General features: G+C 46.0%; 1 protein-coding gene across 1 annotated transcript; it reads right to left on the reverse strand.

The window, feature by feature from the left end:
* Window positions 1-330: 330 nt before the first annotated feature.
* On the reverse strand, window positions 331-8,230 carry LOC311112740 (transmembrane protein 272-like). Its single transcript, XM_084155869.1, has 5 exons — window positions 8,122-8,230; window positions 7,675-7,780; window positions 2,292-2,342; window positions 1,961-2,140; window positions 331-1,693 (listed from the first exon to the last, which is right to left on the reverse strand). Exons 2-5 carry the CDS (start codon window positions 7,703-7,705, stop codon window positions 1,398-1,400), a joined length of 558 nt encoding a protein of 185 aa, XP_084011995.1. The 5' UTR covers window positions 7,706-7,780; window positions 8,122-8,230; the 3' UTR covers window positions 331-1,397.
* Between the last annotated feature and the right edge of the window lie 6,713 nt (window positions 8,231-14,943).

The following is a 14,943-nucleotide window of genomic DNA, read 5'->3' on the forward strand; positions in this document are numbered from 1 at the left end:
GCTAACTGGTACGTCGGGACAGTGGTGATTAGCCAACAACAACATCCATTCGGTTGCAGCTAGCTAGTTGTGATGGTCTGGAGTTAAGGTCCAGTGATTCAGTGATTCCGGCAGAAAATCCGATATGCTCTGGGTCGATAGCACGCTGTGCAGACTGGCCGATAATTGTCCAGGCTAGAGCTGGCTGGTAGGTAGTGCAGGCCACGGACAGTGGTGAAGACCGTTAATGGTGGCTAATAGCAAGTAGCTAGTTAGCTGGCTAGCTGGCTAGTTTCAGCCGTAGGTTCTTGATAAAAATAAAGAAATAATAGAATCCGTTCTACATTGGGTGAGGCGGGTTGCAGGAAAGTATATTTAGTTAAAGGATGGAAAGTGAGATAGAGAAATATATACGAAAAAAAGACAATAACAAAAAAACTAACAGGCTATTAACACAAGCAGACAACAGAATACGCGACCGCACTACTACGCCATCTTGGATTCGATGTTGTTGAAATGTTGAAGTTGAAATGGTGCTGGAATAGTAGACACAGGTCCTGTTTTCTTTGTGACTTGCGGTAACTCTCCTTGGTTCTAAATCAATAGTTGTTTAGTAGTCCGAAAATGTTGGAAAATAGCCATATTACAACCTATGCTGTAGGTCATGTAACTTTTTGCTACATGCGATATGCTTTGTGGACTAAACCGGACAGAGGTTGCGCTCCAGTTTTGTGATGAAACAAAGGTGTGGTTGAATTTATTCTGCCACTGTGTTTTCTTACAACTGTGTCTCGGCATTAGGTCTATATATCACAGTCGCAAGGCATATGAACTAACAGGTTATAGAGCAAACAATGCAATTATCACAACACATAGGTTGTAATATGGCTTTTTTTTCTGGCTCCCTAATGATTTATTTCAGGCATTCTCAGTGATTTTACTCATGCACCACTACTGTCTCTGCTGCACATACTGTAGGGGTGCAGAACGAGTCCATATTTATCCTTTAATTTGTTTATTTTCTTCACATAAACCAGACTATATGGCTGCACTGTAATTGATTATTAGGCTACTGTTATTGGTAACAGTGCATCCACATATTAGCTCACTATTGGCAAGCGCCAAAATAACAATCACACCATTTGAACCAATGAGTTATGTGTTTATAAACTACAGTAATAATTTACTATCTATAAAAACCCTTTACAACCTCCCTTTGGATATTCCCTCATGTAAAGTATTATAAACTCATATAAAGTAGATCTACCCTAATGTAAAGTGTTAACATGAACCAGGGTTTCCCAACCCTCTCCTCGGCCCCCCAGACATTTCACATCTTTGTTTTAAACCTAAACTGGAGGGGGGGGGGGGGGGGGGGGCTGAGGAAAGGGATGGGAAACCCTGTACTAAACCTTTTTCTAAATCTCCCCTTCCGGATCACCACTCTCTCCCATCGGAACCCTTTCTACCTCAGGTCCTCCTTCTATACAAGCACATATTGCGACACCACAGCAACAACAACAAAGAACCACGCACAGACTCAACAATATCAAGTAATTCAGTGTGGTGGTCCAGAAGGCAAACAGGTACAGGGTCTTGTTACAGTACAGATTCTTCTCAGTCAGAGTCTGGTTGTAGTTGGACTGGTACGGGTCCTTCTCAGTCAGAGTCTGGTTGTAGTTAGGCTGATAGATGGAGTAGATCCACACGTTACCTAGAGAGAGAGAGAGAGAGAGAGAGAGAGAGAGAGAGAGAGAAAGAGAATTTGTAGGACTGGTACGAATCTCTACACAGGATCAAGTTCATATGCATGTCTCAAGCATTATAGATTTATAATCAACAATCCATCCCTTCGTCCGTACGCAAACCCACGCACACCACCCCCACCTGGCCACACACACTCACCAAGGGTACACGCACACACACACACACACACACACACACTACCCCCCACCTCCCCACAGACACCCCTCAGACTCACCATTGATGAACCAGCAGAACAGGAATGTGTCCAACAGGCCGTTCCAGAGGGTGCAGACAAGCACCAGATTGGGCTGGCAGAAGCAGAAGGGGAGGATGGTGACCAGGCCAAAGGCCCCCAGAACTATCAGATAGATGGGGATGTAAGGCTGTCGAGGGCAGTCGTTCAGGTACACCGCACCTGTACAGTTGTAACGCACATGTTGGGAACATAGAAACAGAAGCTATTTCTACGGCTAGGAGGGCAGTTGCAGAAACAGAGATATTATAGTGGCTCAAGTACAAAAGTAAAATGCGGTTCAGGACAAAATAGTTTTAATTCATCTACTCACCCATGGCGATGTTAGCAATTAGCAGGGCAACCGGGAGTATATTGCTGCACACTAAAGGAAGAGAGGAGAGAAGATCACCTAATAGGTTGTCACGGTTTCGGCCGAGGCTGCCTCTCTTCCTTGCTCGGGCAGGCTTCGGCGTTCGTCGTCTCCGGAATACTAGCTGCCACCGTTGTATGTTTCTATGTTCGTTTGGTCTTGTCTGGAATTGTTCCCATTGTCGTGTTGGTGCGCTACCCGTTTCGGTGCGCTATTTGTAGCTTGCCTCCTTGTATTTTTAGGAGAGGATTTTCGCACATGTTTAGTGCGCCCGTTTGTTTACGCCTGTGTGCGCATTTTCTCGCCTCCGGGCTGTTTGGATTGTATTTTTGTGTGCTCTACTAAAAGTCTTTGTTGGACTTAACTTCTGCGTCCTGCGCCTGATTCCACACCACACCCACCTACAGCACCTACTGACAGAATCACTCACCTTCTGAATGGAATCAGCAGGAGCCGCAGCAGCACAGGAGACGTTGGAGGATCGGGTTCGGGAGCAGAACGACCAGATTCTGCAGATCGGGACCGCCCTGCAGGATGTGATCAACACGCTCCAACGCTGGGAGACCCGAGGAACACCCCCAACGCCACCGTCCCTACCATCACCATCAGCAAATCAGCCCATTCCCGCTCCGGAACCCAGAGGAGTTCGACTCTCGCTCCCGAGGGCCTACGATGGGACCGCTGCCGGGTGTCAGGGCTTCCTTCTCCAGGTGGAGCTTTACCTGGCCACCGTGCACCCGGCGCCCTCGGGACACGAGAGCGTGTCCGCCCTTATCTCCTGCCTTTCCGGCAAGGCGTTAGAATGGGCCAACGCCGAGTGGAGGAGGATAGACGCGACCACCATCACTTACGCTGAGTTCTCCCGCCGCTTCAGGGCGGTGTTTGACCAACCACCAGAGGGGAAAGCGGCGGGGGAGCGTCTGTTCTGCCTCCGGCAGGGGAAGAGGAGTGCCCAGGAGTTCGCGTTGGAATTCCGTACTCTAGCGGCGGATGCAGGGTGGAATGAGCGGGCCCTCATCGATCACTACCGCTGTAGTCTACGTGAGGACGTCCGTCGGGAGCTGGCCTGTCGGGACACCAGCCTCTCTTTCGACCAGTTAGTCGACATGTCCATCAGGCTGGACACCCTGCTGGCTACCCGCGGACGTCCCGAGGGAGGTCCGTCCATTTCACCCTCCAGCGTCTCCGAGCCGAGCCCCATGGAGCTCGGGGGCGCTGGCGCTAGAGAGAGGAGGGGTCGGAGTACGAGGGGGTCCATCTCCTGCACCAACTGTGGTCGGGGAGGACACACCGCGGCTAGGTGCTGGGGATGGCCTCCTAGGGGAGAAGACGACAGGCCCCGCACTGGGGAGTCCTTCCAGGTGAGTAGGCGCCCCACTCACCCAGAGCTCTCTGTTGCGCACTTCTGTATACCTGTGCGTTTCCACAGGTAGCACCTCATTCCCAGCATAAGGCGCTGGTAGATTCAGGCGCGGCTGGGAATTTTGTTGATAAGAAATGTTGTTTAGCCTTAGGGATTCCCCTTCTCCCTGTTGACGTCCCCTTCCCCGTTCATGCCCTAGATAGCCGTCCGTTGGGATCGGGTTTGATCAGGGAGGTCACGGCGCCACTTAGGATGTGTGCGCAGGGGGGTCATCAGGAGATGATCCAGCTATTTCTGATCGACTCGCCTGCGTATCCGGTGGTGCTGGGCATGCCCTGGTTGAGTACCCATAACCCGTTCATTTCGTGGCAGGAGAGAGCTCTGATGGAGTGGTCTGCCCAGTGTGTGGGTCGATGTTTAGGCGTTTCCGTAGGGGCTACCTCGGTGGAGAGTCCAAACCAGGTGCCCGCATTGCACGTTCCCCCTGAGTATGGGGATTTGGCTATTGTGTTCAGTAAGTCGAGGGCGACGCAGTTGCCTCCCCATAGGCAGGGAGATTGTGCGATAGACCTCCAGGCAGGAGCTGCGCTCCCACGGAGCCATGTGTATCCTCTGTCTCAGGAGGAGAAGAGAGCTATGGAGACTTACATAGACGAATCTCTGAGACAAGGATACATACAGCCCTCCACTTCCCCTGCGTCCTCAAGTTTCTTTTTTGTGAAGAAAAAGGATGGTGGGTTACGCCCGTGCATTGATTACCGTGGTCTCAATCAGATCACGGTGAAGTACAGTTATCCACTCCCGCTGATTGCGACCATGACGGAGTCATTGCACGGGGCGCGTTTCTTCACTAAATTAGATCTCAGGAGCGCGTACAACTTGGTGCGCATTAGGGGGGGCGATGAATGGAAGACAGCCTTTAGCACCACCTCGGGCCATTATGAGTATCTTGTCATGCCATACGGGTTGATGAACGCTCCTTCAGTTTTCCAATCATTCGTAGATGAGATCTTCAGGGACATGCAGGGGCAGGGGGTGGTCGTGTACATAGATGACATTCTCGTGTACTCGTCTACCCGAGTCGAGCATGTGGCACTGGTGCGCCGAGTGTTGCGGAGGCTGTTGGAGCACAACCTGTATGTCAAGGCAGAGAAGTGTCTGTTTTTCCAGGAGTCGGTCTCCTTTTTGGGTTATCAGTTGTCTGCGTCAGGGGTGAAGATGGAGGTAGACCGGGTGTCAGCCGTGCGTATTTGGCAAACGCCAACCACTGTGAAGGAGGTGCAGCAGTTTTTGGGGTTTGCGAATTACTACCGGAGGTTTATCCGGGGTTTTGGACAGGTGGCAGCTCCCATAACGTCTCTTTTGAAGGGGGGTCCGGTGCGTTTGCAGTGGTCAGCCGAGGCGGACAGGGCGTTTGGGAGGCTGAAGGACCTGTTTACCTCGGCTCCGGTGCTGGCGCATCCGGATCCCTCTTTACCATTTCAGGTAGAGGTGGACGCGTCAGAGGCCGGTATAGGAGCCGTGCTTTCGCAACGGTCCGGCACGCCACCTAAACTCCGCCCCTGTGCTTTTTATTCCAAGAAGCTCAGTCCGGCGGAGCGAAATTAGGACGTAGGGGACAGGGAGCTGTTAGCCGTGGTACAGGCCCTAAAGGTGTGGAGGCACTGGCTTGAGGGGGCTCAACACCCTTTCCTCATTTTGACGGACCACCGTAACCTGGAGTACATCCGGGCAGCTAGGAGACTAAACCCTCGCCAGGCGCGGTGGAATATGTTTTTGACCCGGTTCATATTTAAGATCACATACATCCCTGGGTCACAGAACGGTAAGGCAGACGCGCTGTCTCGGCGGTATGACACGGAGGAGAGGTCAGTGGAGCTCACTCCCATACTGCCGGAGTCTTGTCTGGTGGCACCGGTTGTCTGCGCACCGACCCTAGTCCACCTCAATGCCCGGAGGGTCGGAAGTACGTTCCGCTCGAGGTTCGGGATCGATTGATCTATTGGGCTCACACGTTACCCTCCTCTGGACATCCTGGTATCGGCCGGACAGTGCACTGCCTTAGTGCTAAGTACTGGTGGCCCACGTTGGCGAGGGATGTGAGGGTTTATGTCTCCTCCTGCTCGGTGTGCGCCCAGTGTAAGGCGCCTAGACATCTGCCTAGGGGTAAGTTACTACCCCTGCCCGTTCCACAACGACCATGGTCTCACCTCTCGGTGGATTTCATCACTGACCTTCCTCCCTCACAGGGGAATACTACTATACTGGTCGTTGTGGACCGGTTCTCTAAGGCCTGTTGTTTGCTCCCTATGCCGGGCCTTCCTACGGCCCTACAGACCGCCGAAGCGCTATTCACCCATGTTTTCCGGCACTACGGGGTACCCGAGGATATTGTGTCTGATCGAGGTCCCCAATTTACCTCCAGAGTCTGGAGAGCCTTTATGGAGCGGTTGGGGGTCTCGGTGAGCCTCACCTCGGGTTACCATCCGGAGAGTAATGGGCAGGTGGAACGTGTGAACCAGGATGTGGGTAGGTTTTTTAGATCTTACTGCCAGGACCGGCCTGAGGAGTGGGCACGGTACGTTCCCTGGGCAGAAATGGCCCAGAATTCCCTACGCCATTCCTCCACTAACCTAACCCCTTTCCAATGTGTGTTAGGTTACCAGCCGGTTCTGGCACCTTGGCAGCAGAGCCAGATCGAGGCTCCTGCGGTGGATGAGTGGGTGCGGCGCTCGGAGGAGACGTGGAACGCTGCACACGTCCACCTGCAGCGGGCCCTCCGTCGTCAAAAGGCGAGCGCCGATCTCCACCGCAGTGAGGGACCGGTGTACGCACCTGGTGATCGAGTCTGGCTCTCTACCAGAAACCTGCCCCTCCGCCTGCCCTGCCGGAAGCAGGGCCATTTAAAGTCCTGAGAAGATTGAACGAGGTGTGTTACAGATTACAACTACCTGTTGAGTATAAAAGTATTAACCCCTCGTTCCATGTGTCTCTTCTCAGGCCGGTGGTAGCTGGCCCACTCCAAGAAAATGAGATCAGGGAGACTCCTCCGCCCCCATTGGACATCGAGGGGGCACCGGCGTACTCAGTGCGGTCCATCTTGGATTCGAGACGTCGGATGGGGGGTCTCCAATATCTGGTGGAGTGGGAGGGGTACGGCCCGGAGGAACGGTGCTGGGTGCCGAGGGGAGACATTTTGGACCCGTCTCTCCTGACGGAATTCCATCGTAGTCACCCGACGCGCCCTGCCCCGCGTCCTCCTGGTCGTCCCCGAGGCCGGAGTCGGCGCACGTCTGGAGCCGCGCGTCAAGGGGGGGGTACTGTCACGGTTTCGGCCGAGGCTGCCTCTCTTCCTTGCTCGGGCAGGCTTCGGCGTTCGTCGTCTCCGGAATACTAGCTGCCACCGTTGTATGTTTCTATGTTCGTTTGGTCTTGTCTGGAATTGTTCCCATTGTCGTGTTGGTGCGCTACCCGTTTCGGTGCGCTATTTGTAGCTTGCCTCCTTGTATTTTTAGGAGAGGATTTTCGCACATGTTTAGTGCGCCCGTTTGTTTACGCCTGTGTGCACATTTTCTCGCCTCCGGGCTGTTTGGATTGTATTTTTGTGTGCTCTACTAAAAGTATTTGTTGGACTTAACTTCTGCGTCCTGCGCCTGATTCCACACCACACCCACCTACAGCACCTACTGACATAGGTCCAGACCTGTTTTGTGCTAACATTCCTGTGCTTGGCAAATGCCGAATACATACTGCAATTCCAACTACAAAAAGTCTTAGCTTTGATTTTAAACCTCAAAATACAACTGCTTGCCTAACCAACAGCTAAATGTGATGGTGTGGATTACTGTAAATCACATTATAATATGTGGAAGCCAAAATAATTACAAATAAAACATTGAAATATAATACTGGAGTTTTGATTGTATGAGTCTTCTTCCATGAGCATACACCTTCAAGTGTGCTGATAAGGATTTAACATACCTAGAAGTAGTCTGGAAGGCATTCTTTTCATTTTTCAAATCTTCTTCCAATTTAGAATCCCAATCTACCACTCCACTATAATCGATTGTCAGGAACACAGACAGGTCTGCAGGGGTAGATGGAAAACCATGCACGCACACGCACACACACACACACACACCATTAAACTCTGTTGCATACTGTCCTTGTCATCAGGTCTCATGAAGCACTGTAGAGAAAAGCGTCCTGTTGTAACAGAGATATGCTTCCTGGGGATTGGGCACTTTTTCAAACAGTAGGCTACAACTTATTCAGTATTACAAAATGTCTCAACAAATAGCCTATAATCAGGGGGGTGTCAATGATACACTATAGTGTACAGTATACACTGTACAATATAACTATGTTATCACATGATCTACTCATGACTCTGAACTTCTACGTGGTATTTATAAATCTATCTCTTACCGTCAACTGTGTTCGTAGATCTGATCCCAAGTAGAACACAGCAGTGCGTCTTCTGGTCAGAAATCTACTGCACACTCACAATGGTGATGACACAAACTGCTTACAGAACTCTTATGGCAGCTGTAAACACACCTATGTTTCAGTGTTGTCATTGTCACCACACCTGATAAACCGGTTCACATGTTGCAACTTGCATGGTATCAGTGAGTCAATTATGGTTATTTTTGACAAAATATACATGGTTGATAGTGAATAAGCATAGCATAAATGAAACATCCAATCACAACACAAACAATAACAAAACTATTGTCTAAATCATTGTGGCTCTATGGCAGTCTAAACCTACAAACTTTTTATTTGCATAAAGGGTTTTAAATGGCACAATGATTTAGCCAATAAAAAGTGCCCAATCCCCAGGAAGCATATCTCTGTTACAACAGGAAGCTTTTAATGATCATATGTATGTTTTCCCTTACAATAACAATGTAATGTCTTTTTATTTTCCTATTCCAGATCATGGCCAGTGCATTAAGAATTGCCTTGAACCCCACAATCCCCTATGCCAGGCCTGAACCTGTAAAGGCCAAGGTTATTGTCATAAAAGCAACGTGAAGGCTAGCGAGACAGTCACTATAAGCACATCCTCAACCACCTTCTGTGCCGCGGTCTCCGATGGGACCACGGTAGCCCGGGTGGTAGTCCCAGAGACCCTGGCAAAGAGGGTGGTGGAGGGACAGACGTTCCTGACCAAAAATGTAATTGTGAAGGCTGGAGGCCTAATGTTTCGACCGGAAACCAAGTTGTTTAGGAACATGGACCTGGTGGATGGGAATGCATGCCAGGAGGTCCTCCAAATGGCCAATGTAACACCTGAGCCTACGGGTTACACTAAATTGGCAGGGAAGGTTGTAGCAGTAAGTACCAAGGATAGACTATTTCACATTTCTGGGTTCAATAAATGGGTATATTCAAGTGACTTCACGGTGGAGGGGAAGAAGGAGGAGTACAAAGTTGCCAGGAGATTGTGGGAGGAGAGCGGCGCGTAGGCGTGAAGGCTAGCAAGATGGTCACGATAAGCACGTCCTCCACCACAGACTTTATATCCACCCAAAAATTGCATTTCTTAAAATAGGTCAACCCTGGCCACTAGAGGGATATTTTAAACCTATAAATTCAAGGTTTACTTGTTTAGTTGGTCTGTAACAAAATGTAGAGTGCCAATATTGCATTGATGCATCATTGACTAGGCTACTAGCTACTGTCGTGTATTGAGATTATGACGTTGTTAAATGTTTTTAAGTGGAACTGAAAGAATGTTGATTTTAGTATCAAGAGGGAATGTTTTAGTGTAACGTCACATACAACAGACAGGAAGTGTGTTGTAGACAGGGGAGACTGGTGATTGGCCAGAAGAGGGAGCCCATCTTTTTGCATTGTTTATAAGTAGGGGTTAAACGATGAAAGGGCAGAACGGCCATTCCAATCTGAGGCGCCGTTCTCCGGATGTCATGACATCTGTCACTCATGCTGAAAGCTTGTGATACGAATAAACTTATGATCAGGGATTCAGTATGAGCGGACTCCTTTGTTCATCAGCAATAATTGCCACCATTCACCCGATACGACAAATGGCGCCCAACGTGGGGCTGGTCTGCATCTCTCCTTTGCTCATTCGTAGCCGCCAAGCTAACTTCGGTCTGAAGTTTCAGAAAAGGGTGAGTTTTCCTCACAGCTTTGGAGATTGTTAGGTTGGATGCTATGTGATTGTACACTGGAGAAATGTACCATACGACCGTGCCTCGGGTGGCGTTATTGCTGTTGACTAGGAGTCTGGTAATAATTATTCTAAAATTGTACAGCAATTGAAGGCAGATATTAACGGCAGATATTGGCAGAATAAAGTAAGGTAGATACGTATATGCAATTAGAGCATTGTGAATCTGGAAAGACCTCGAAACGAGGCGACTCTTTAGGAGTGGGCCATGAAATCCTGGCAACGCGCTAGTGTGGGGTCAGGTTGGTTCTGGGAACCATGAGCTGGACGATGATATTGTATGTTATGCTCATCTTATAGTCGACGGATTATTCGTTTGGGGTAACCGCTCATATGATTATCCAGAACTTACGGCAGCATAAAGTTAGCAGGTGATATATGGACAATGATTTGGGCACAATGCAAGGTTACTTAGGGCGTGGTAGGCCGCAGTTAGCTAAAGGCTAAGGCTAATGTTAATGCTAAATGCTGGATTGGGTTTCATGCTACATGGTACATGGCGGCTAATGCTAAATGCTAATTGTGTTGCGTGCTACATGCTAACGTATCCTTAGAGGTCCTGTTGCGATTGGATAAGCCTCTTAAAATATGTATGTGTGTGTAGAATTCAAAGTTCTACGCAAATGTGAGCTCTGTTATGTGTAATTGTGTGAGTATAAGGTATAAAATAGTGAAGCTGTAGCGTAATGCTATCGTTCTATTGTCTGGGAATCGTATCATTGGATGCATTTGCGCATGCGTTTAATTTTATGACACTACACTACAAAACGTGGGAGTTGTAGTTTATGGCACGAGATTAGGACACGTTTTGGTTTACGGTACTAAACTACAACACGTTTTTGCTAATGGGTCATATTTCTGTTGGGGGCTGCAGGAAGACAGAGAAACACACAGACAAAGAGATATTGGGACACGAGTCTTCTAGTTGTAAAGCGGCGGTTGGTTAAAGATGAAACTTGTTTTGTGACCTATTGAATTGATAAATGAGAGAGATATGTTGACGGATTATAATAAATTGAATTAGAAGACGATTAAAATTAAATAAAATGTTTTTGAGCGATCTATTTAGTTCTGAGTTTAGTCTTAGAGTGAATAATGGGTGAACGAAGGAATGTTGAATATGGTTGAGATAACTCAGTGATTGCAGTAACTACTAAAATCTTTTCCTGTGTCTCTGTTCTTCTGTCATATGAGAGGAGCAATAGGACGATACGACAGGAGAGAGAGAGAAAGAGAAGGGGTGCTGACGTGCGTCACGTGACAAGGTGTGACGCAGGCAGAGGATCAGATATCAGGCTAGTTCACAAAATCATCCCTTACAAAATATTTGATGTTATGACAATTTCACATAGGCTTGGCAAACTGATTCATTAAAAATTGCATTTTGGAGGCTATGTGCATCACTTGGGTTAATTACAGATGTGTTGGGAATCGAGGACTGACATTATTCTGTAAAATTAAGATAAGGGTTTATGGTAATTGTAGTGTTGAAGGGTTAGAGGCTTTGTTTTTGGGGATTGCTTTGAAGTTGACTAACTTACATTTGCATTTGATGGGTTGTGGTAAGATAGCCACCACTAATTGATAAATTGGTGACATAGGATATAGGAATAAAAATTGGTTTTAATTATTCATGATTTTTAATTGATTTATTTAAAAAAAATCAATTAAATTTTTTTTTTTTTTGGGTTGTTTGGGTTATATTAATAATTAGAGGGGGGAAGCCATAGGCTATACAGTCTAAAATAAGATAATTCATAATAAAGGAATATAAAAGAGTAGTTACAATGGGGAAAAACGACATCAAGGCTATAAAAGTCATTACACCGATTGATATAGTACAAAATAGTAATCCTTTAACTAAAGTATTGCTAGGTTATCCGGCAAATGAAACAAAAGTTGCCCTTCATTCTCAAACAAAAACTGATAAAAGATTCCAGCGATAAGATAAACAAAGCTATAGAGATAAGGCTAAGGGAAGTAGAGCTTAGGGATGTTTATCCTCAGCTTCCAGGGATCATCCAGGAGGGTGATTGTTGCATCAGAGATGAAGATGAATAATAGATAGAGGACAAGCAGAAACGACAATGAAGATGAATCCAGAACTCCAGAAGGAAGAAAATGAGATGTCTGAAAGAGAAGAGGGAGGTTAGGAAGATGGAACTTGAAGAAGATGATGAAGATCAGAGTGATGGAGAAGAGATCATGGGTGGATATGACTCTGTGATCAGAAGGAAGTTGGCAAGAGAGGAAAGAAGAAGGATACTAGAGATTTGATCTCTGATGGAAGTTGAAGGAAGAAGGATACAAGAGATTCGAGTTCAGATGAAGACAGCGAGAAAGAGGAGACTGAAGGTGCTGTGTATTCAAAAGGAGTTTGTCCTACAAGGACTGGCACAGAAGAAAAGTAAGAAGATGATGGAAGATGATATTTTGAGGACAGAACTTAGAATATAAGCTGTTGAAGAATCCTGATATGTCAACAAGAAAGAACAGGACGAAGAAACTCTCAGAAAACTCAATCATACAACTGGTGGAGAAGAGAAGCTTTGGTTATGAAGAATCAGAGTGAACCAAAGCAACAATCACTGTTACAGCTTCAACTGAACAATATCAAATGCAATTGTACCAGCCAAGGGGGGTACCAGGTGTTCCATATCCACAGACAGTTTCTGGACAGACACAGAATTGGAGAGGAAGAGGACGAGAAGGCTTAGAAGGAGGAGGAAGATTTCAGCTACACTTCCAGCTGCTATAAAAAATCAAGGAGAAATTAAAATAGACATACTAATATTAGAAGATACTGTTATTGCAGTGTTGGGAAGATATGCATTGTTTAAATTGAACTGGGTAGGATGTACACTAAACGGCTGTCTGGTAGAAGATTTTAAAAAGTAGGTTTTTGGGAATCATATTTGCTTAAAAAGATAATATCATAGGAAGGATGATAATCTATTAGACTGCCTATTAGACAATCGGTCTGAAAAATAAAGTTAAAAGGGGTGACTGTTATTCTGGGTTACATTCTTACACCAAGGGATTTCAGGCTAGGCTAAAAGGTGTTTAGTCGTTTGCCAAGTCTGTGTGTAAAGAAGTCAGAAGCAGGTGGGGACTTTCCCAATCACATATTCTAAATTGGTGGTAAAGGGATTTTGTGAATAAATCAGTGGAAAAGGTTTTTAAAGGTTAGGAGAAAAGATTAGATTAAAATAAGTTAGGAGAACTAGGTTGAAGGAACTCTAAGACAGTAAGCTAAGTTTCAAAGTTAGTAGTAAGAGAGAGAGAACAGTGGTGAAGGACACTTTACAGCAGGGAGATCAAGGTAATTGTAGGTGTATATTTTATAATCAAAAGTTTGAAAGTCAGGGATTAGAGATAGGACTGAGAGTTGGGAAAAAGTGACACTAGTGGTGATAGATGGAAGTACAAGCAAAGAGTTCAAAGATTTGGGGAAATTGATTTTCAATATGTCCCAGAAGCAACAGGGAATATTTCAGTGGGATGTGAAGCAGCAAAGACCACCAAGGGCAACTCTGTTACAGGAGAAGCTAGTGATTCAGTTAGACAAAGTAGGCCTAGACCAGTTAGGAGAAAAGTCAGACCAAAACGTTACGAAAACTAGGGATGAAGTAACAACAATAACACCAACACTTCAGTCTGTTATAACAACAGTGGGAAGCAATTTAACTCTTTCAACATTGATAGTTATTAAAGCCATAAATATATCGCATTTGATTATAAGGGAAGCAATAGCTCCAGCACCAATTTTAGACGAAAATACTTTTTAGGGTTAGGATGGGGACGTTCCTCCCACATGGAGATATAATTATGGAGAATAAGTATTGTTATCAGGACCAGGAGTAGAAGCTGTTGCACCTAATCAAAGGAGGTCAGGAAGAATATGTTACAGTAGTCACTCCAACAGTAAATAATACACATAGGATATTGGTAACTTTGCCACTAGAAATAATTAAGGTTAATACATCAGCTAAATCAACTACTTTAATGGTAACTTTGGAAGGGATTAATGATACGATGGCAATAGCAAATGTAGGAAGTATGACACCGACAACAACTTTTCTGAAATTAAAGGGGTAGCAAGAAGGACTTAAAATAGGAGAGCAGATAGTGGTAGAGACAATATAGATTCATCTGAAATAGTGAAGGAAACTATCATGGAAGTACAGGATGAGGTCTTTGATTTTAATGACAGACAAGGAGAGGTATCTGATCAGTACCGCTCGTTAGGGGAGAGAGAAACTAAAGGGAGTGGTTTGATTCTTCTGTTGTGAAAGTTAGAGATAGATGGCAGGTAGGAATCTTTGGTTCCAGCGGTTAACTCATTCTGTAAGATCAGTGAGGAATCTTGAGGGTCCATGTCTGTTGAGAATTCCAGCACCAGACACGTGGGGTTCGACCTCTATCAAGTGTGTGTCAGTCTTATGCTTTGTCATGACTGTGGTATCAACAACAATCAGTAACCGATAAAATAATGTCGTTGTCAAAACATTTGTTTAAGCCTAGGGTTAGGTGGTATTGGGTTAAGTGAATTAACTTGGGTGCATTTGTTAGATGGGAAGTAAAATCAGGTAACAGCGTAACTGAAGCATTTGAGGTGAAACCAGTGAGGGCTAAAAGTTGTTTTTGTTCTAATAAAACAGATGATGTAAATGGTATGTTTATGGGAATATCAGATTGTGATGATTATATGATGACTTTGGATAAGCACGAACAAAAGGTTAGAGAGGACAAATATAATGTAACTTTTTATGTACCAGGTAATAAGAAGAGCAGGACTTTGATGGTGAAAGATCAGCTTTTGCCTGACAATGTGACTATGGGAAATTTTAGAGATATTTTGAGGGTTTGTGGTGATAAAGCATATATATTCTTACATTATGGATGGACAGGATGTTGTTACATGTCAACGTTGAAGCTTCCATATGAAGTTTTACCATTAAAAGAGGGGTAGCACCGGACACAGAAATCTGAAGCTAGGTTTGAAATTGGATGAAAAGAGACATGGCTACATGTCATAGTCTTCAAGC

The sequence above is a fragment of the Coregonus lavaretus genome, assembly GCF_964263955.1.
Source record: "Coregonus lavaretus genome assembly, chromosome: 39".
NCBI classification, from domain to species: Eukaryota; Metazoa; Chordata; class Actinopteri; order Salmoniformes; family Salmonidae; genus Coregonus; species Coregonus lavaretus.